General features: G+C 46.4%; 1 protein-coding gene across 1 annotated transcript in view; it reads right to left on the reverse strand.

Moving 5' to 3' along the window:
* Positions 1-504: 504 nt before the first annotated feature.
* Positions 505-23,790, reverse strand: part of Dock1 (dedicator of cytokinesis 1) — a 508,897-nt gene continuing 485,611 nt past the window's right edge. The window contains exons 47-52 of the mRNA XM_028772526.1: positions 22,788-22,925; positions 16,318-16,463; positions 11,575-11,773; positions 7,024-7,177; positions 5,764-5,918; positions 505-1,694 (exon numbers count right to left, since the gene is read on the reverse strand). Of these exons, the coding sequence (XP_028628359.1) occupies positions 1,599-1,694; positions 5,764-5,918; positions 7,024-7,177; positions 11,575-11,773; positions 16,318-16,463; positions 22,788-22,925 (888 nt within the window). The 3' untranslated portion in view covers positions 505-1,598. The remainder of the gene's footprint in view (positions 1,695-5,763; positions 5,919-7,023; positions 7,178-11,574; positions 11,774-16,317; positions 16,464-22,787; positions 22,926-23,790) is intronic.

The following is a 23,790-nucleotide window of genomic DNA, read 5'->3' on the forward strand; positions in this document are numbered from 1 at the left end:
AATAAAAAAACACTTTTTAAAAATTAAAGAATAATTATGTCTAAGGGCTGAAGAGATGGCTCAGTTGGGGAAGTGTTTGCCACAAAACCACAAGGACCTGAACTTAGCCCTAAGACCCATATAAAAAAAGCTGGAGGGCAGTGATAGGCACTTATAATTCCGGTTGTGGGGAGGTAGGGACAGGTGGAGGCTTGCTGGCCAGCCAGTCTAGCTTAATCCTTACCTGGTCACCGCATAGCTTTTCAGGGGCGTTGGCCTCACTCTAAGGTTGAGGTTCATGAGAGATTCTGCCTCAAAACACAAACCGAAGAGCGACTGACCCCTATGTCCATGCACAGACATGTGCACCCATGCATACAAGTGCATGAGTGCATACACACACATATACACACATAGTTATATTTGAGGAAGATGGATAGGTACATATATAAGTGTGTTTTTTTCTTTCAGAAAGCAGCATCTATATTTTATGTGAAATGATTAAAAGAGGCCAGTCATCAGGAGTCCTTTTTAAATAACATTTATTTTTCATTTGTCAGTGATTAACTTTGAACTCTCCTAGAACAAACAGTATCATGATCGAGTGAATAAAAAAATATAGATGATCAAATAAAATATTAGGTTATACAAAGTTAGTTTTTTTTTTTAAACAAAAGAATCATTGTCCACCAACATTTTCAGGACCTTGGAAATCTGGAAAACAATTTTGTGGGATTTAGAAAACAAATATTTCCAGCAGTTAAACATGAAGAGGACACACTGGAACTTGTGTTCAGAGGCCCGCTGGAGTAAGCAAGTGTGACAGATACTCCCTGGAGCTCTGAGAACCACCGTATATACACATATTCTGTACATAGAGAAGCCACTCAATTAAAACCACCTCTGGTGGTATATGGGCTCATATTTGAAAAAGAATGAGAATTCACCTTCCTATGTTCAAATTCATTTTCCATTTTTCAGTATCCATAACGGTGTCTCTACTCCATATATTAATATCCCTTTAGTAACTGAGAGATATCCCTACATTAAATTATGCCAAGGGAAATCAAGATCTCCTCTGAAGGGGTACAGTTAGCTGCTTGATGTCAGCTGAAGTGACGCTCCACCCCACGAGTCACACTGTGGATACAGCAAGGGTAGGGTTGAGCAGTCAGCCCTGTAGGTGAGCTAGAGTCTGGGCTGCAGAGGCAGCGTGAGGATCCTTACAAGGTTGCTGCATAGCTTCTCATAGGGGAGTAGGGATAGAGGGCTGGCCTCATTCTTCCTGCTTGACTAACTCACATCGGCCAAGCTCTCTGCAAGTAAATACAAGTCATTTGGCACAAAAGGAAAGAGTTTCAGGGCAAGACTGAGGCTACCGGGAAGGCTGACATGCTCTGAGTCCCCAACTTCAAAACAATCCAGACTATGTATGACTTGGCTCCATTCCCACTGTGCTCTGAGACACTTCAGGCCTCTGGTCCCATGGCTAGGACACATCCCTTTCCAAGAAAAGCCAATCACACTAAGGTGAAGCATCCCAGGGCCCAGAGGAGGTAATCGGCAGGCTGGCACGGCAGATGTAGAAGAGAAGCAGGAGGATAGCCTTCTCCCAGGATTCACTGCACGATCCCAGAGTCCACTGAGGTCTGCTTTCGGGTCGTCTTCGGAGGGGGAGGAGGTGGTGTTTTGCTGGGCAGTGGAGGTGGCTGTTGCTAGGAAACAGGAGTATGAAGAAACCATCATGTTACTGGTGTCCTCACTGAGAAGCACCTGTTCCTTTGCTGGAGGCTTACTCGGCATAGCAGTCGGAAGTCTATCTGAACACTTAGAATAGGAACTGACCCCTCCTTGTGACCTGGCTCCACCCTGCCTGGCTTGGAGACAGTATGTCAGCTACTCGACCCTGGGTTGCCCTGCAGCCATGTGGTTTTCTGACATCTGAATCTATGTGCATGGTGAGCGCTCTCCCCTGAGAAGCATCAATGTTTGTAGTTTTAGATTCTGGTGTTATCACCCTAGCAATGGATCTGTGTCCAAAGGAAAGGCTCTCTAGGGTGTGATGAGAGATTCTCCCTTGCCTTCTGAACTGACGGTCCAGGTTGGTCAGCAAGATTTCTCTGGAAAGTAACATTCTCTAATTTGTGGATCATGCATGGCTCTTGCTGAGGCTGGGTAGTCGCCAAAACCTGGACCAGTAGAAGCTGTGGCCATAACTATGGGTGAAGGAAACTTTATTAACAGAAGCAAGGGACTGGGTGGATTTGTCCATAGGCAGAAAAGTGCCTTGGGTTCTGGGTACAGTTTCATTGTAAATGTTTGAACACCTTGACCCTAGCCAGTGGCACTGCTGTGGCAGGCTTCTTAGCAGGGCATCATGGAGATTAGAAAAATAACTAATGGAATATATCCTCCAAACCAGAAAATGAACATACAGCTGTGAAGCCTCAGAAAGCTGCTGCGTGTGAATGACTCAAGGGGCCACTGCCCTACTGCTCTAGGGACCCTCGTGACCATCACAGACACTGAAAGGAGATGCCCAGGCACCTAAGGGCAAGCTGAATGAGAAGATGCAAAAACTGATGGACTAGGGGAGGTGGGACCCACAGGCAGAAATCTCAATGAATGTTCAAGAGCCAATGTGTGTGATGAAAGGACCCGAGTCACAGTCTCTCTGCAGAGGCTGGGGGTGTGGCTGAACGTGAGGGAAGTTCTCAAAGGCAGAACCATGACATAGGGCTCTCTCACTCCCTGCTCCAGTTTCCTCCTGGTTCACAGACAGGTAAATATACATTACCCTAGTGCTGAGATACAGAAGGAAGAAGGGCATCGGTAGCACTAGTCATTTTACAGAGGGAAGTGGTGGTCTTGGGAGTTGGCTCAGTTTTGAAGTTCTTGTCACGCAAGCATAAGGACCTGAATGTAGAACCCCAGAACCGATGTCAAAAACTGGGCACAATAGCACAAGCCTATAATCCCTGCCTGAGGGACAGGAACATTCCTGGGTGTTGCTGGCCCGCTACTCTAGCCCAGTCAGCAAAATCCAGGTTTACTGGGAGATCTTTCTCAAAAACATAAAATGGAGAGCGATTAAGAAAAGACACCAAATTGTTAAACCTCCAGCTCCCATGTGCAGATACACAAATGTCCATATGTGCCTCGCCTACACACACGCACACACACACACACACACAGAGAACCCCCCCCAACACACACTAAGTGAAGAGTACATTTGTAAGTCTCTTTTAAGGTTGCTGTGAACTGTGAAAAGAAACACTGATTTGACGGCCCGAGAACATCCATTGTATGTGTGTTTATAGGTGAAATCTATGGTGACAGTGACCTCCAACAGAGGGTACCTGCAGGCAGGACCAACACAGTCTGAAGAAAACAGTGTTAGATGCCAGAGGTGTCCTTAATACCAAGCAGGAGAATGTTGGGTTTATCACCATTAAGTAAAATGATAGCTCACATGGCTGGTCATACGAGCCATTCTGAAATGAATGACAGCTTAAAATGGCAACAACTAGAGACAGAGTCACCGACAAGCCTGAGGCCGATCGATGAGAGTGACAGGAGGCTATCGATCACCTCCCGCAGCAGATGAACGATCATTATCCAAAAACGGGCTCTCAGGGCCTGTGCAGAGGGACGCACCTGAGAAGATGCCTTAACTAATTACGACACACTAACCACCGGCCTGTCATCCAAACTGGAGCTCAGGCTGCAAATTAAACCAGAAACAAATTGTAAAGAGAGCCGAGTAATTAATCTAATTGAATTTGCACCCGCTTTATAAACCGGAGCGCAGCTAGGGCATGTCAGTCCTTCACTTAATCACAAGCGGCACTGACAACTTAGGACGCTGGATCTGTCACCCCTGCATGGATGGGTGACAGAAATGGACTTGATCACACTTCCAAAGTTCAGAGTTTTCAGATTATAGGAGGACCTGGGGAATATTTCTGCTTTTCAAATAAAATATGGATATAATCAACTAAATAGGCCGTGACACCCTAAGGAGGAAGTGGAGTTTCTCCTACCCCAGGCTCTCTGGCTCTCCTTTTTTTTCTGGAGAGGTCAAATTTACATTTCAGTAGCTGCCTGAGCCTTCTAACCTAACAGAACACACCCTTCTCCGGATCAGCTCCCCACTGATATCTCTAGAGAGACCTTTTCCTACACAAAAGACATTTTGGCTTTAGAAGAGCCACCTGTCCCTTGCATGTCAGAGAGAAAGCCCTGTAGTGTGTTTAGCTTCCTTTAAAGAACAATCAGATACACAGTTAATATGCAATCTCTTCCCTCACGACTTTCTTTTGCATGTGCACATGCCTGTCTGTATATGTTTAAGCACATGCTGTTGTGAATATATGTGTAGAGGCATGTGTGTGGCAGCCAGAGGTCAACCTCAGGCATCCTCCTCAGTCCCTCTCATCTTTCACTGAACCTGAGTTCACCAATTTGTCTAGCATGACTGACCAGTGAGCTTCAGCGACCTTCCTGACCTAGTACTTCCCCAGTACTAGGATGACAGGGGCCTGCCAGCATGCCTGGCACTTTTACATGGGTTCTGGTGGACTGGACTCAGGTCCTATTCCTTGCATGGCAAGCATTTTACATACCGAGCATCGCCCCAGCCCTCCCTGACTGCTTTTACAAAAGAGATTTGCAGAGCACCCAGTTAAATGCCTCCCCAAGAAAGAAAAAGAAAAGGCATGAAGGATCCTTTATTATGACTGAAGAAAAAAACAATCCCCATGCCTTGTGGCAGCCACCAGCAAATCTCACACCATCAGGGCTCTCGGGGGCTCTGGAGGCCACATCATTACTTTATGGAGGCTGTGCCTCAAAAAGTATGACCAGCTGTACAAACACGGACTTGGGTGTTTAATCTGAGTGGATTTAACTTTATAAGGCCATGAATAAGTGTGCCATGGGAATGGGGACTTCGGAGTGGACATTACTGCTGTGACTGAGTAAATGACACTTGTGCCTCCTTCCTGAGCTTACCTTCTCTACTCACATTTGAGCATCACAAGAGGATGGACCAGGGCTACAGCCTCGGAGCAATCTCGGAGCAATGCCTGACTGTGAGGACCCAGTGCAGTGCGGCATTTAGGAGCCTTTCTACCATTTGCATTGATAGGCAGGCCTGAGGCTGCTCAGCAGGGAGCGCATTAGGTGTGATTAATGACTTTAATCAGTGTCTGGAGGGGACCAGCCTGGGGACCAGTGCAGAAGAGGGGTTCATACTGGATGCTCATGAGTACTGCTGGAGGAAGCCAGGCCAGAACCTTGAACTAAGACTTTGAGTAGCACTTGAGGGCTGTTGAAACAGGGCAGTGGGGTATGCAGTCTGTACCAATGTGGAACTCTTGCTATGGACTTTCTGGGCAGCAAGTGCCTGTGGCCACCAGGGACCTGTCTGTGTGAGGACAACATTGCCCAGAGAAACTAGAGAGCCAAGATGGGGGAAACAAAGGCAGCTTCCCCTATGGGGCAGTACGTCTCTTCAGCGCAGTCAGATAGACCTCTTGGCACCAAAGCTGCTGGCAGTATCAATAGCTCAAAGGTCGGCATCCATCAGGACAACTTCAGAGCAAAGGCAGCAACTGGAATGGCTGCAGCACTGTATGGGAGGTGGGGTTGACGCAGAATCACAGAGCATGCACACCTCAGTCCTTAGTTCTCCTCTCACGGGTCCAAGGTAACACCCCCCGCCCCCGGACTTGGAAGGCAGTGGGCAGAAACTAAAGTCCTATGGTTTTAGATCCCACTTACCCGATGTGGGGGAGGAGGAGGAGGTGGAGATGTGGGTGAGACCATCAAATCCTGGTTTTCCATCACATTTCCATAATCTGCCATGTTGCCTTTGAGGGGCAGTGGGGGTGGGACATCGGCCATATCCATCCCCATCATCCCATTCAGCTCCAGACCTGGAAAATGGTGAAACGGTTACAAATTGATCAAAAAGTCTCCCACTCTACAGAAACACTTGTCAAAAGAACACAGCACAGGGCAAAGAGGAGTAGAGAATACAGAGTGGGATTCTTTCCTGGTGGAATGTTCTAGAAAGGAAACAGAGTACCAGAGCTTGAAGCAACATATCAACTCACTGTGTAAATACTACTGTCCGTGAGCCTCCTTCTCCTTGGGGGAATCCACATAGTTGGTGTGACAAAGGCTGTAGTCTGCTACAGTTGCTACTGGGAGAGCTCACTGGGTAGAGTCTGGTGATGGGGCACACAGTCAGCTCACCAGGGCAATCCTATGATTGTAGGGGCTGGCAGCTGCCTTCCAGAGCCAAAGCGATATGCCACAGGTTGTTAAAACAGATAAATGTGGCCATTTGTAAACAGAGGGGAGATCACAAAGGTAGGCTAATTTCATTAGCCTTCGTTGATGCTCTTGGAAAAGATGTTTTATTTTAACCAAAGCGAAAAATGGACACATTCATGGATGGGTCTGTTTTTGGAGTTTTTAAAGTAATTAGTTGTCTGATAATAGGGAAGTGGCAGGGTAGTCCAGTGGTAAATGTAGAAGCCTTGGTGTAGAGATGGGAGAGAAGTGATCTGCAGGAGTTGGGTACCTGTGTCTTTGTGGTTAAGCAGATGTGATATAACACTTGTCATTTCATCCTCCTACAGTGTGTGAGCCCAAGGTGGTTACGGGCTGACAGTGCTGTGCCATCTGTCATCCCTAGTGGACATTTCTATGCATTAAGCAATGACTCTTTCACTGTTCCTCCCACTAGACACAGAGCCCCAAGGCCCCTAAACACACTGGTATCCTGTGACTCTCAAGGCTCCTTTTGAGGCAGAGGCTCTGCTCCTGGGTTGGGTCCTGCAGATTATATGTGCTGAGCTCTGGCACTGAGGATGAGTTTCTGCATGAGATGCTTGAAGTCTAGATTTTCCACCTCAACCTGAGGTGACTTCTCCAGATGGCACATGCCCCTCTAACTTTCAGTCTGCTGCTGGTTCTGAATAAAGGGCCACAGTCAGGGGGATCTTAAGGAGTAACATCTTAAGTTCCACTTACTGGGCTGAATGCTGAAGCTGAGCTTGGCTCTTGGTGTGACTGGAGGGGGTGTCTGCTGGGAGGACGGTGACGCTGGAGACACAGAGAAACGCCTTTCACTTCCAATGACATTGATCACCTGGCTCTTGGGTCTTTGGGGCCGCAGGGGACTTATCTATGTTGAGGGACAGAAAGAACAAAGTTAAGGTCTATATGGACTGGTTGTGTCTTCCCCAAACTCCTGTGCTAAAGCCCTAACTCCAGTATTCCACAAGCCCATCTGGATGTAGGGGTTTTACAAAGGGCCAAGTTAAGATGATGTAAGCATGAATCCAACAAGACCTTATAAACTAAGGGAGGTTGGACAGATGCAAACAGAGAGAATGTCATAGAAAGACAAAAGCAGACCTGGGATATCCCTGCTGCAAGTCAAAGGACATCAAAGATGGCTAACCAACCCAGAAGCCAGGGAGGCGTGAAACTTAATCTCTCACTACCTTAGCAGGGGCAACCCCATCTATGCCTTGATTTTGGACCTGTACCTTCTAGAATTGGTAGGGAACAATTTTCTGTTATCTGAGTTGCTCACAGAGAGTACAGTACTCTGTTCTGGCAGTCTGTCCCCACTTATACAGAACTTCACTTGAATCTTCAACTCAGCCTTTGGGAGAAGGCTAGCCTAGAACATAGCCTAGAACTATGTACCTAAGGGTGACCTTGAACTCCTGATCCTGATTATCTCCACATCCTGAATGCTGGAGTTACAAGTGTGTGCTACCACATGGGATTTATGAGTTGTTGGGGATTGAACCCAAGGCCTCATGCCTGCTAGGCAAGTATTCTAACCACCAAGCTACGGCCCAAGTCCTTTGTAAGCTACTTGACCACAATGCAAAAGGGGAGGAGTGCAGCTGTGAGCTAACTGTGTAGTTAGTGAGAGCACCCAAGTATGCCCACAAAGGATCAAGAAGGGGACAGAAGTCTGGAGCCCCAGCAGAAGGACAAGATCCCCTTTTCCTTGTTTGGTTTCTCCTCTGAGCTGTTATTTCTGACAGGAGTTCCTTTTCTCTCCTCTTCCTGCTGGCCTTGGGCTTTAGGGTGTTCTTGACTTTTCTCCACCTGAGCTCTTTCCCCTGTTTGTAACATCAGTAAATTTAATTTGTATATTTCTTACAGCTTGCTCTCTGATCTTACACATCAGGGAGCACCAGCAATTACAAAATATTCTGAGGTAGGATTATTCAGAAACGTTATTAACTTAGTGGAAGAGCAGAAGAGGCTGTCTCCCAGAGGGCCTGGCCCTGGTGTTTCAGCTTAATCCTGGGGAAGGGTGGGTAGGCTGGGGTGGTTTTACAGGGGTGGGAACGGCAAGAGCCAGTGGGTTATTGTATCTACATTAGAAGAGACCCACAAAGCCAGCCCAGACTGGAGCTACTGAAGTCAGAAGTAGAGGCGAGGTCCTGGGCAGGGAAGAGGACCTCTGGATATGTGAGCAGCATGCAGCCACAGCTTACAGATCAAAACCATTCTGTGTAGATGGCGTGGGTGCCATTCCCAAGTACTGCCCTTTCTCTGTGGAAACAGAGAATCCCCAGAGCCTTGCTGGGTGAAGTCAGGACTGGCTCCAAGCCTGGCTCTCTCAGGAATATGTGCACAGGGGTCAGTGAAAGAGACTAGGGTTGTCAGGAGAGTCTCTCACTTCCAAGTTCCTAACACAAGGCTTCAGGAAGATTTCCTAAGGAAAAGCAAATGGGAGCCTGAAGGCCTAGCTTGGAGAGGCTCAGCTAAAGGTCAGGAAATTGTTAATGATGTAAATCAAGAAGAAAGCTGAGCCCAGCCTAAAAGGGAGGAGGGAAACCTTGAGGAAGCTGGAGAGAGCAGTTTACCCCTGTAGGTCTATGGAGGGCTGGGAACATAAGCAGCATCAGAGTCCTGAGAACACTAGGGGGTGCTAGAGTCATCATGGAACATGTAGTTGCTTTCCAGTATGACTCCTGCCCAGGGGACCACACCAATACCTGTGCCTGGAGGAAGTCTCAACTTGCACTGTGGTTGCATCACACCTGACCAGTGGATAGGACTCTGCTGTTGCAGCCCTGGTCATTGTGAACCCCGGGTATCTAATGATGGCAAAGTCAGGGCTCTGTGCTCTGACTTTGTGTAGTTCCTGTGATCTGAGAGGCCCCCATATGGTGTTGCACCTGGCCCTGTCATCAGCAGGTGTTGTCCCAGAGACATGGTCATCATTGGGAAGGACAGAAACTGTCCTGCATTGGCTCAGCTCTGTCCTTGGATTTGTCCTTACACAGTTCAACTGTGGTCTTCTCTGCTACTTGGCTCTATGTTTCCCAGGCCCAGTTTCAATATCTTAAAACAGAGCTTAAATAAAAATGTCTGCAGGACCGCAAAGTGCCTGACCCTGAGTAAATATGTCAAAGAAGGAGGCTGAGCCAATTAGTTAGGATGCTGTGTGTGCCCTGAGAGGAGACCTCAGCTTGTGAGGGTGTCTGGAAGCCCAGCTTACAGAAATAGTGGGCAGAAAATGCAGAGTGGTTGATCATGTACAGCCTGAGGTCCAGTGCCCAGGTATTTAATGTCAGCCTCGACCAGTGCTTCCTGGGCCCGATGCCCTTGGCCACTACCAGTGTCTGCACAGAGGCATCAGAGCCCAGCTCGAGTGAGAGCACTTGTCTATAAGCCAGAGAGGCAATAACTTTCTTGAGCCATGCCATGGCTCTCGCACCTACATCAGACTTCCACCTTAAGTTGAGCAAGTAGCATATATATGATAGTTATTGGTGCTGGGACGTTCTCCCTGACATGTTTTAGAATGGCTTGTTAAGAAGTGTGCTTCCTGGTCCCCAGTTGAGGGATGGGGCCACTCACCCATCTCAAAAGTTTTTAACTCAGAAATATTCCTGTCCAAAGGAAAGACAGGAACAAAAAATGGAGCAGAGACTGAAGGAAGGGCCATCTGGGCATCTCCCCACCAGGGGATCCATTCTGACTGCAGACACCAAACCCTGACACTGTTGCTGTTGCTAAGAGGTACTTGCTGACAGGAACCTGGTGTGGCTGTTCTTTGGGAGGTCCAGCCAGCAACCGACCAATGCAGATGTGGATGCTTGGAGCCAACCATCAGACTGAGCTAGGGGACCCCAGTGGGGGAGCTGGTGGAAGGACTGGAGGAGCAAAGGGGGATTGCAACCCCATAGGAAGAACAGTATTGGCTGGTTGGACCACCCAGTGCTCCCAGGGACTAGACCACCAGCCAAGGAGTGTACGGTGAGGGATCCATGGCTCCAGATACATATGTAACAGAGGACGGACTTGTCTGACATCAATGGGAAGGGAGGCCCTTGGTCCTGTAGAGGTTTGATGCCCCAGTGTAAGGGGACCCTGGAGTGGTGAGGTGGGAGAGGGTGGGTGGGTAGGTAGGGGAGTACCCCCATGGAGGCAAAGGGGAAGAGGAAGAGAGTAGATGTAAGATGGGGAGTTTGTGGAGGGGCAGCTAAGAAGCGGGATATCATTTGAGATGTAAACGAATGGAATGATGATGATGATGATGGTGATGATGATGATGATGATGATAAGGAAGTATGCCTCCAATGGAAGGAGGGATTTGTAAGGGTGGTGGGATTGGGAAGAGAGGAGGGAGGGGGACTGTGATCAGATGTGAAATAAGTTAAAAAAAAAGTGTACTTCGATCAGCATTTTGGTGAAACAGCCAAAATGGAGATCTGCCCAGGATGTATGTTTTGGCCACTTACCAGTCAAGTGCTATCCATGTCTAGGGGAAGTGGCTCTGAGATTATGTCACTCTGGACACTGATGTATTTGTCTGTCCCTCTGAAACACTTTCTGCCTCATTTCTACATGTAGACCTTAAACATCGTGGTGTGCTTCTTGGAGGCCTAGGCTCCAGACTCAACATGGGATGATAACATGCTTACATTTACTTTATTAATTTATATATGCATGCATGCCTATGTTTGTATGTATCCACACATGTCATGGCATATGTGTGGAGGTCACGGGGTAACTTGTGGGAGTCAGTTTTCTTCTATCATGTGGATTCAAGGGATCAAACTGAGAGCATCAAGAATGGAGTCATCTCACCAGCCAGAACCTGAGCAGATTCTAACCCTCAGGCAGTGACTACGACTTATGGATGTCAGTCAGGAAGAAAACAGTTGCTATCCATGAGTGAGTACAGTCTGTGAAAGCTGTATGCTTCTGTTCTCTGAGATGCTAGGACATGAGGGCACCAAGTCCAACAGAGCTATAAGGAACCTAGACACATGAGGGCCCTGCAGGGGACTGACCTATCCAGCCCCTCTGATAGAGGATAAAGGCCAAGACAGCATGCGCCCTCAGAGAAAAGACAGTACAGCTCTGTGTCTCTGACTGTTGGGTTATTTGAGGTCAGAGATGAGAAGACCTTGGGCTTTTAAGTTGCTATATTTTGCAAAATTTCAATAAAATCCAGCGGACAGCCCTCTCGGTTAGATGCAGACCCTAGGTGGGTCCCAGGCACCCCTGCAGAGCTCCTCCGGTCTCCAGCTAAATTACCGTTTCGGAAAGGATCACAGCCTCAGACTGCTGCAGGGAGCTGTCAGCAGGCTTGAATTCCTTATCAAATATCTCTTGGTGTTTGCTGTTCCTTTTCTCCTTCTTCTTGTCCTTCTTCTCTTTATCTGGATCGTCCTTGTCTAGCTTGTCTTGGGACCTGGAGTGCATCTTCTTCGGCAGCAGAGGCTCTAAAGCAAATCTAAAAGAAATAGGTATCTAAGTCAATGTCTTAACAGGACAGCTATTGCTCTTTACCCAAGCAGAGATATGTAAAAGTCAGGCACCACGCACCAGGCTCTCTGGTAACCACAGACTTCTACCAGAAAGGAATGATTCAAAGAGAGAGGCAGCAGGGGTCTTTAGATGGATTGTGACACGTCAGGAATGATGTTTGTATCCTTGCAAAGCACCAGGCTAGAGAAGTGGTTCCTTTGGTTAAGTGCTTACTATATAAGCACAAGAACCGGAGCCTGATCCTCAGAACTGTCATGGAAAAGCCAAATGTGGCAGTGGGTGCTTGCTTCTTCTAGGTTTGCTGGCCAGCTAGCTTAGCTAAATTAGTGAGTTAAAGGCCAAAATAAGAGACCTTGTCTAAAAAACTACCAAGGTAGCTGGACCCGTAGCAGTAACACTTGATCAGGTCCTTCAGCCTCCATGTGAACATACTGCACTTGGACATGAGCACGCAGTCAAGATGCATGCATGAACACATGCACCGCCCTCCCACAAATGCATGTAGGATATCTACTGGAGATAAAGACCACAGAGTGTGAGAACCATGTTATGCACATGTCGTCTCTCCCAGTCTAACAGAACTGTGTGATGGGGTTCCTTGATGAGGTGTACACGCAATTTAAACTGTAATGGTGTTGAATCCGAACATTGATTACTAATGGCCACTAACATCACCAAGAGAGAAAATCAGCTCTGACCTGCCCCTGAAGGGAAGGACCCATCGTCACCTATAAGGTTAGCTGGCTCCAAATCAAACCTGAATTACAGCAGACCTCTAGATTCAACTCCCAATATGCTGATAATAGGGAGGACAGACACACGTCAGACACCATCCACATCGCAGGGCACAAAATCAATACCATCCACTCAGTGCAGACACAGAAAGGTAAGCAATCTGGATTTTTCAACAAATTACAAGGACAATGACAGTTTTTAAAAAATGGACTGCAAGACTTAAGGAGATAGTTCCAACCAAGGGTAAGGTAAGGACTTCATTCAGTTTAGCTTCAAACAAACTTTAAAAAGTGTGCAGTAAGGCCAGGGAGAGTGTGGTGTGGACCGCTTGTGTGCAGATGTGAGGACCTGAGCTCAAATCCACAACACCCCTGTGGGGATGGTTGTGATTCTGCCCATCCGTAACCCTAGCACTCCAACAGTGAGGTGAGGGCAGAGAATACCTAGAAGTGCAGGGGCAGCTAGGCTGCTACACTTGGTGCTCAACAACAAAAAGAAACTCTATCTCAAACAAGGTGGAAGGTGAAGTCAAACGGGAGGTGCTCCTCTGACTGCTACATGCCTGCAATAGCATGTGTATGCCTGTATGCATGCATGTACACACACACACACACACACACACGATACAAATAACAATAAAATAAAAACATGCATATAAAATGAGAAACTGATACCAATGTCATCAAGATTAGAAATTGATGCCAATTATCTTACATGATGGTAAAGTATACAGATATGTTTTCTAAAGGGGACTCATCATCATTTAGAAACTCACACGGAGGTATCAACAGGTAACAAGATATGATGCTTAAGACTTGTTACAGAATAAAGATGAAGTAGGGACTAGGGGGGATACAGGTGGGAAAAAACTGGGAAGGTAGTTTATAATGTGCAAGTTGGCTTCTGGGGTAAGACATCCCATGATAGTATTTAGCTCACACTTGGCATGCCAGAAAAATTCCCATAATAAAAGCATTAAAAATGACGGGTGATATACACATCAACTCTTGACTTTGATCATGAAGGTTTGGCAGTCTGAATGAGAAATATCCCTCATAGACTCGTGGATTTAAACACTTGGTCCCCAGTAGGTGGTGCTGTTTGCAGAGGTTATGGAATCTTTAGGAGGAAGTATGCCGTTGGGACAGGCTTTGATGGTTCATAGTTCATTTCCTACTCTTTGCTCTCTCTGTCTCTGTTTCTCTCTCTCCCCAAACCTCCCCTCTGCTTTCCGAGTGCAATGTGATCGGCCTCCTGCTGCTGCTCTCATGCCTTTCCAGCCTGTTGTCACACCTTCCTGTCCATGTTGACCTCTATCCTTCCAGAACTGTGAGCTAACCTAATCCTACCTTCCTTGTTACTTTTTTGTCAGGGTATTTTATCACAGCGAGACAAAAGTAACTAAAATAAAGGCATTCTGATCTATCCATCCATCTGTCCATCTATCTGTCCATCTATCTGTCTATCTATCTGTCTATCTATCTATCTATCTATCTATCTATCATCTATACTTATATATCACCTATATGTAAAATATTATTAAATATATATTTATTTATATATTTGTGTCAAATCACCATGATGACACATGAAGTATTATATCTAAAATATTAGAAGCAACAATAAAAAATGTCATCATTTTAGTCCATGTTTTTCTGAACTTGAGACAATTTATATAGGCAAAAGGCAAATTTATGGTCCCCTTTGGACCCTAGGAGGAGAACTCTGCAGTCTGTCTTGGGTGAGTATTCAAGGAACAAAAGAGAAACAGGTATACTTCTTTGCCTTAGGAGGGACCACTGTAGTCAGGATGAACTTTATTCTGCATGTAACCTGTACCATTTGAGATTAAGCCTCATTTTGTCTGTATTAATCAGACAGCAAAGCATGGCAACCCAAGAATGAACACAACTCTGGGCTCTAATAGAGACACTTTCCAGCTAAAGGTTGAACAAACGCCTTCTGGGTAAGCTGACTGTAACACACCACTCCATCTAAAACCTCTCCATCAATTTTCTCCTAACCCCTGCATTTTCAGGAATATAAAACCCTTTTCCTAACTAGCCTGGGGATTCTCTTGAAGGGAAGCTGCATTAAATTTCTCTAGCGATCTTGTTCTAAGTGACAGGCACAGATGATTTAAACACCTCGAAATGGAGAATTTCCATATGGGGTTGGCCTAAATACCAGACACTGGTAAAAATTACTGTTAAGGAAAGAACATGGGTAGACTTTTCAGCTCTCCATCAGGTGCACCAATTGCTGGCAAGAAAAGGCATTTAGAACTGAGGGGTCCCTGATATTCTCTGGTAGGCTGTGCCTGTATACAAGGACCAGGAGTCTTCATGTTTGATAGTGATGAACTGTCAACAGAAAGGGCTAGGATAAACTCACCACTGTACAAAACTAAATGCTCACAAGTTCTTCTCTGATGTGTAAAATGTATGTGAATATTTCTCTTTTTGCATAAGAAGAGATTTTACATGGTTTGTCACATAAAACAAGAAAATAGGAATATCAAGGTGGTATTTGCAACCGTCTGACCTAATGTTCAAACCATACTGAGGGTTCTGGAATTAGCTTGTAGACTAGCAGGCTCATGTCCGCTTTTAGTTTTTATTCGGGGCTCTCCAAGATGGCCTTGAAGGACATTATGTGTGCTAGACTGGGTAAACTCAGTGCCAGAAAGTATAGTGGCTGTTGATGGGGGTCTAAAGGAGAGGGATACAAGGTTTAACGGTGTGAGGTTCAGCTTTGTATGAAGTAAGAGTTCTAGGAGAGTGTACAGCAGTGTGAATGTATGAATGCTTACATACCTAACAGTGCTTTTCTTCCATAACTTTTATCATGTATTTACCTGTCGTGTATGTGTGTGCAGTAGAGGACAATTTGCTAGAATTAGTTCTTTCTTTGCACATATGGCTCTCAGGGATCAGACTTGGCAGCAAGTGCCTTTATCCACTAAGACACCTTGCCCACTCTTAAAGGTAGTTCGGATGATATTTACCCCTTTTTCTGAGAGAAGCCAAATAAAGTAGAAGAAAGGAAGTTTTTCTCATAAGTATTTAACTTAAACAGAATTTCTCTTTAAAAAGTAACAAATCTGGGATTGGAGAGAGGGCTCAGCAGTGAAGAGCATGTGCTGTTCTTGCAGAGGACCTGGTGTGTACATTGTTTGGGGGGGGTACACTCACATGGTGCCTTAGCCATCTGTAACTCCAGTTCCAGGGGATGTGATGCCCTCTTCTGGCCTCTATGGGTACCAGGCATGCATGTGGGACACACACACACACACACACACACACACACACACACACACACACACATATATGAGAGGGGGTAAACACTTGTATATATAAAATAAAAATAAATAATTTCTAAAAGTAACAAAGCTTGTTAGAAATAAACAATTTTGTGCGCTCTCTCTCTTACACACACACACACACACACACACACACACACACACACGAGTTATCTAATGATATAAGCCTGTCTCTGGCTGTTGGCATAGTAGGATCCTGGAGGAGTTGAAACACATTGATAATGAAGTGCTCACTAGCGTTTAAGGTTTGGTAGACACCTTTCTGGCAATGCTACGCAGAGCAAGGTGTTTCACAGTAACCACATTATGATATTGGGTACCACAGTGTCTTGGAAACTCTAAGTTTTCAAAACAGCATGTCCAGGTCTCCTAAGTAATTCCAGGGTACGGATGGCACCCCATGAGGTGCCCAGCCTTCCCTACCTGGATTCCCAGCTGCTGAACCTACTCACCCATCAGAGCCTGGCCTGGAAGGGGTGCTGTCAGAGGAGAAAGAAGAGACGGATGCCACTGACAGTGGCCGGGAGGATGATGGCATGGTAAAGGACCGCACCATGGACCGTGGACGGCTGCCTCTCCTATCATCCAAGCCTGAGGGCTGAGAGAAGAAGAAAATATATTAACACCCAGGTCATTATGGCCAGATGCCTGTGCTGAAGGAGCCTTAGCAATGTGGGATCAAGACCATATTGGACCACACTTCAGAAACCATTTTTTTTTCTTGTTCTGAGCTGAGGGGAAAAAAAATGAAGATGGTTTCAACATCCTTTGAGACCTGAATCAACTGATAAGAATACCAGAAAGAACATTCTTGGCCATTTTTTAAAAAATATAGATTTCTTCTCCCAGACAAATCAACCTGTCCTTCAGTGTTGTTACTCACCAGGAAGTTTAAAGCACAGTACATCTAGAATGTGACTAAAAATATGTAAGATCTTTGTATGACCTTTGTCCAGTTGCACATTGACAGTTGAGTCAGATGCCCAGACTCACAGAGCTATATTGGCTCAAAACACTCACTACAGAGGCCACTCTTCACTCACACTGGAGTCCAACCTTCTTGGCTGAGCGAGGAAGATGGGAGAAAGGCCTGGGCTAGGCTCTGGGTCTCTCCTTTTAACACATTCCAAGAACATAGTCACCTGAGGGAATTTTCCAGTCTCTGACAGTTCGCTGTACATTACCAATAAACAAACAAACAAACAAACAACACAATGTGAATTGGATATAGCATGTATCTACATCTAATTAGCCAGGAAATACCAGTGTACCTGAGAGGAAAGCCAGATGTTGGCACATCTGGACCACAGCTGCTTCACAAAGGCTTTCCTTGGGCTGGCAGAAATCACATGCCCGAGTGTCACTCCCCTTGTGTTGCATCAGGCTCCCCACCGCTCCCTAGGATGCTGCTGGCATATCATACAGATAATCACCTAAAGGACAGCTGGTTTGTATCACAATTACAGCCCTTGAAGGTAGCAAGGTGTCAATTAAAGATGATGCAGAAAGGAGTGTGGCTGTCTGCTAATAAAACTTTATTTACACAACAGGCAAGTGAGCCCTGGTGCAGAGAAGGCCACTGGCTCAAGGTAACCAGCATCTGGGGTGTGCCAGCACAGAGTCTTGAACTAGCACAAATGATGGTTCCAGAAGGCATCTCCATGGATGTTCACTAGCATTAATCTGCCACGAGGAGGAAGTCATAAGGGGTAGGGTGATGAGTAGATTCTCCCCATGTGCAGAAATGTTTTCTACAGGACACCTGGAGACTTGGTATCTACACCACACACTCTTCCCATCCTTTATGAAGTACTGCTGGTATGCAGAATATGACACCTTGATTTGTAAGGTCTCCCCTCTGCCTTGGGCTAGTCCCAGGGATGTGGCTGTTTATCCTTGTTATTCCTATTGACTCAGGCTAGAGTCCTGCCTAGGTCCATTCTGACATGCTCATCACCACCCAAGCCTCATCCTACCCACCTGAGATGCCAGTTATTCTCTGGTATCTCTGAGGCCAAAGGATCCTCAGCCTTTAACTCATTTTATGCTTTAAATGAGACCTGGTCATATCTTTGGCCTTCTTAGATGCACACCGTCTTTGGCCATTCTTCTACAGGGCTAGAGGTGGAGGGTCATTTGGGGAAGGTGATTACATCTCCAAACAACTTAACTAGCTGGGGAGAGACTGTCTTCCTGACTCTACTGCAAGTATTTCAAGCTTGACTTTATCACTATCCATTGGGCATAGGGCAAGAAACTGTCAGGCTCTTCTGACTTCTGTAACTTGGGGGAATGTTGCCTTGTGTTTCACCACCACTTAGGCAGGGGAAGGAGATGCCAAGGAGACAATGCCAATCCAAGGACTGGGAAGAAACTTGACCTATTTGGTATGTGGGCAGGGTTGTCCTGGCACTCTGTGGCCCATTCCTGAGAATATCCAGTTTGTGGGTAGCTATGTCTGCGATGCAGTGACCTTCTCAGGAGACATGGGTGCTCATGTACAGAAGGAGACCACTGAGGGTCATAGGGTACAAAGGTCAGACCAAGTCACCCTCAGATTTCAAGAGGGCCATCCACCTACTGTCAAGCAGCAAGGGCTGGCACATAACAAATGTGCACATGCACTGGGATGTACGAGAGAAGGAGGAGGTCATGGGAAGGATCCTTGCAACAGGAGACAGGAGTCATGTTGGAGATTTGTATTTACAGGGACTCACAGCCCAGAGCTCTGGGCTCTTCTGAACCATTAGTCTTACTTCTTTACTGAGTAGAGGCTGAGAAATCTAGAACTAAGAGGACTTTGATTTGTTCCATCTGAACCAAACAGAATCTCACGCAGGTAGCTCAAGGCCACACTAACAGGAGCGTCTTGCTGTCTGCCTGTTCCAGCCATACGGCCAAAAAGATTAGGAGGAGAGTGTTAGAATGTGCTAGATCTATGTTTCATGCACCAACTGTGTGATCATGTGTAAAACAAGGAACCAGTGTGAGCTTCTTTTAAGACATGCAGAGAGCCATCTCCCCACTGTGGGTCCTTTGCGAGGATTAACAATGACTGAATATGAGGGCTACAAGGCTTGGTACAAGGCTAGTAGCAGCTTCCTTTGTCCTTGTCTCGTTGCCGTGGTATCTGGACAGAAAATTTATTTTGGTCTTTGTAGGTAGAATGACTCTCAGGCCCTGCCCTGTAGCAACAAATTTTGCATCTTTTCTTCCTGGCTGAAGTCTGCTTTTCAACCATGACCATGAATGTTGACTACACAATGAGTCATGGTCAGGTGACTAGATGGAGGTGAGTTCATGTGGAAGGGAGAGAGGTATTTTGTTCTCCAGCTGTGGACTGGAGACTCAGGTATTCTGTTGCCCTGAAGGCAGCCAGGTTTGAAGCCATGAGAAGCAGTGCATCAGCCTGGTCTGAGTCTCCCTCCAGGTAAAGAGGCCCAGCACTGGGCTGGAGATGCCATCAAAGCCAGTAGGGGAGATAGATGACTGGATGCTGCAGCTGATGGGTGTAGTACTGAAGTACTGGGCTGTGGGATGGAGGACACCCCACAAAGATCTAGTAGGGGCCACCTGGAGAGACAGGCTTGGAGCTTCAACCAGCACATGGTCTGAATGGTGGTTTGGTTCAAGTGAGGAGGGGAGTAAAGAGCAGAGCCAAGCAAGGCTCTCTGGCCCTTATCCGACTTTAGGAAGAGGACAGGAGGGACAGGAAACAGATGAAAAGGTTTTATATGTGTGGAGGAGAAAGCAGATGCCCTCGCATGCTGTGGGAAACAAAGGCAGAGGCCAGTGGTTGGCGTTTCCATTGTGGGAGTCTCTAGGAGTCTGCTTACTGATCATCTGGGAACCAGTGTCTCCTTGCATCTCCAGAATCGACAAAATAGATGGCACAGAGGAGCCAGCTGGAGAGGCCCTTGTATTATATAGTCAGGGGGTGTCTAGCGCTTGCCTTTCTGGAGCTTAGGCTGGCTTAGAAACATTGACAAAATGGTTTATGTCCTTTCTGTGGTTTTTTTTTTTATTATTATTATTTTAAAACCTATCCCTTTGGAAAGAGGATGATATGATATTGCTTTTCAAAGTATTCTGAGATGCTTGTAGGTTTCCAAAGTAGGTAAGACAAGACAGGTGCCTTCCAGCCTGCCTTTATGACCACATCCCTCACAGAATGACAAGCTGCAGAGTCTGAACCACCGCCTACCTAGAAAGGATGGCTGCAGAGCCTCATTCTGGGCCCAAGGATGGAGTAGGACTCATAAAGGTTGCTTCCTGCATCACAGTACCCATGGGTACAAATGCTTCCTGAATTCTGTCCCCAGATAGTGCTCTGAAAACCCCACTGGGTGGGATGTCTAGTTGCCCCCACCAAGAGAAGCATGACATATAGAAATAGTGATACAGAAATTGCTAGCCTTTAGCTAATGATAGGTACCAAGGTACAAGGAAAACATGTCCGAAAAGGTACCCTTCATCTTTACCCATTCCCCGTGTCCCCCCACCTCAACCCCACACACCACTGCCACCTTCCTGCTTTCACTTTCTAGTTTGACCTGTACCCTATAGCAAGGCTTCTTAGTGATATTTCATAGCAGAGGAAGGATGTAAAAACTGACAGGCAAGATCAATAGGTTTCTTTAATTGTAGAAGACTCAATAAGTGGTTGATAAAATAGGAAGCATTGAACGTAGTTAAAAACTTGGAGCCTGCACAAGAACTTAATTCTTAGCAAACTTCAAAGCAGCATGAAACTTCGAAAGAGCTGCCTTCCGACACACCCACAAACTTTTTGCCACTCAACCCTGATGATGACAAGCTGCAGGCTCCAAGCTCTCAATAGGGCTATTCCAGGATTCTGACTTGCAGAACATTAGTGGAGGCACCCTGTATCCTTCCCTGTTTACCTGCAGGGGCTCCCACTGGGCTGTCAGTCTCAGGCTCTTATCTGCTGGGTTTACAGACCACAGTCCAGGATCTTTTCCTCCTGACAGGCTCATGTACTTCTGGGTCTGTGACAAAGCACTGACCGATGGGATTGGAGATGCTGGCACTGCCATGGGTATGCTCAGTGGGGGCTTGTCTATAAGAGTACATCTGTATTGCTCTTTGCATTACTAAGAACTACAGGTGCCCATCTGTCACGGTTCTGACCCCAGCCCCAGTCTAGGAATTTTTCAGTAACTCATCACCAGAGTCATTCAGCCCCATGTTGTGAGCACAGCCTACTGCCCCTGAGTGGTGCTTCTGGCTCTTGAAGGCTGCTTGCCTTTCCAACTTCAGCCTTTGGTGCTCTTCTGTTAAGTTGCCTTTGTCTGCACTGGCCTCTGGCCTGCCTCTCAAATCCCTGTTTGCCTCCCAGCCTGGGTCATTTCTACCCTTTCTACCTCCTTCAATGGCCAAGCTTTTATTTATCAACAGTTTAGATCATCAGTAACCCATCTCTTTTCCCTTCCTGACCATGGTGTATGTGTGTGTGTGTGTTGTGTATGTGCGTGTATGTGTATGCTGGTGGGTGAACATGCATGTGGAAGTCAAAAGAAAAGCTCAGGTATAGATGGTGGTGGCGCACGCCTTTAATCCCAGCACTTGGGAGGCAGAGGCAGGCGGATTTCTGAGTTCGAGGCCAGCCTGGTCTACAGAGTGAGTTCCAGGACAGCCAGGGCTACACAGAGAAACCCTGTCTCAAAAACAAAAAAACAAAACAAAACAAAAAAAACCCCCAAAAAACAAAAACAAGCTCAGGTATATTTTTCTTGGGTGCTGTCTACCCAAGAAAAATATGAGACAGGATCTCTCACCTTGCCTAGAACTCTCCAAATAAGCAGTACTGGCTGGCCAGTGAGTTCCAGGGATCTGCATATCTCTGCCTACGAAGCGTTGGGATTACATGTATATGCCATCATGCCTGGTTTTATTTTATTTTACATGACATTGTGGGAATTGAATTTTGGTCCTCATGCTTCGAAGGAAAACTTGCTACTAATAAAGCCACCATCTCCCTGAGCCCACTGCTTATAGTTCTTAGGTTTCAACATCAAGCTAGGCATGACTCCATCTCTCTTTGGGATACCATGAGCGCTACTGCCTGAGCATTACACAACTCTGTGTATGGCATGTCTCAGGGCATGAGCTCTGTAACCCAGCTGAGTCCTAAGGACCTCTGTGAAATTTCTCCATGACCTTGAGTGTCTAGGAGTTAGCCCGATTCCCTGGTAGGTTGACCAACAGGAAGAAGGGCCATGACTAGGTAATAAAGGTGGAAAACTTCTAAGACTGGCTTATTCCTTACTCACTTGACCTGAGACAAAAGCCTGGTAGTTTAAAACAGAGAATTTGCCAACTTTCTCTACCACCAGCAGTAGCCCCCCCCCCATAGAACCCTGCCCCCCATAGGCTGACTCAGCAAGTTCAAGGCCTAATCAGAACACAAGAGTTGTGGACCATTCAGCCATCCTATCCTTTCTTTAAATCGACCAACTCTAAATTAGAGACAGAAGACTCTTCAGAGACCTAAAAAACTTCAGTTCTTGAAAAGAAACTAGGTTTCTGGATTCGAGTTCCCTGTCTGCTTCACAGAGGGTCTTTCTCTGTGTGTCTGCTGAAGGTGTGGTTCCTCACCAACGATGAGGGCCTTTCTTCAACTGCTGATTCTGTTGCTCCTGTTTGAGGTGTTCCAAGATTTCTCCACTGCTACTCGTCAAAGTCTAGATCCTCCCATACCTTTTAATTCTTTAACTATCCCTATCAAGACCCTCAGACTGTAATCAATCGACACAGCACACTGCTCAGAAATTAACAAATCTCATAAAGTGAGCTTGAAAAGGAGGCTGGGGCCCCTAAAATCCCATTTCCTTGCAGGCAACACAGAGGCCTCAGCCCCTACGCTCCAATTGGACGCTCTTCTGTGGACCTGCCCACTTACCATAGTCCTGACGCCATATTGCTTTTCCACTTTTTCCTTCAGCTGCTTGAAGCAGGCTTCCATGCGCTCATGGAATGGCCTCAGGGCCTCCGTGACTTTGTCTCCGTGAATCCTGATCCCTTCAGCCAGAAATGGAATCTGAAAAACACAGGGTGACGGTAGGTCCTGATTCGGGAGGGGAACAGGTCTAGATGGAGCAGTACACAGCAGGAGGCAGCAACGGCAAGCTGGTTCACCTGCTTTTGTTCCCAAATCAGAGTGACTGATTAAACTCATCGGCAGACAGGCCACCCCCCCTCACACCCCAGCCCCAGAGACGGAAATGTTTAAAAAAGAATTGCTTGGGGCTTGAGGGGATCATATCCAAAGCGGAACACCACACGTGTAATGTATTCTGTTACCTGGTGGGGGTGGGAGGTGTCTTGTTACTCAATCAGTCCCAGAGCAGACTTTAATACTAGTGTTTCTCAATGGATTTTGGGGACAGTTGCTCTTTGAATGCATTCACATGTACCTTGTTCTCGTAGCAAAAGGTCATGCCATGGCTCATTTATCAGCTGAGGATATATTGTATTTATAGGCAATTGAGTAGCCTACCCCCAAACATAACAATCCTGCTATAGGCCATCTATAGTCCTGATGGATATCCTTATGTGGAAAGGAAAACTAAATATATTCTCCCTTACAACCAAAAATAATCACTTCTCTGACGACACTGCTGTCACAAGATATCCATGCCAACACTCCACTTCCAACAGTAGAAGTGATGCTGACCTTTAAAACCGTCACATGAGACATTTTCATTTTCTCAGTAGCAGAGACCCCTGGAGCAATCTCGGCTAGGGGGTGGCCATGGGTGTGGGCTCCCTCCTGTCCCTGGCCTCTGCTTCTCCCCTAGGACTCAGACTGGAAGTTAGTCAGTCTTCAATGCAATCAAGCTAAGAGGCTTCCTCTTAATAATTTATAATTAAATAAAAATACTGATTAAAAACATATTTTCCTA

The sequence above is a fragment of the Grammomys surdaster genome, unplaced genomic scaffold (genome assembly GCF_004785775.1).
Source record: "Grammomys surdaster isolate TR1022 unplaced genomic scaffold, NIH_TR_1.0 214, whole genome shotgun sequence".
NCBI classification, from domain to species: domain Eukaryota; kingdom Metazoa; phylum Chordata; class Mammalia; order Rodentia; family Muridae; genus Grammomys; species Grammomys surdaster.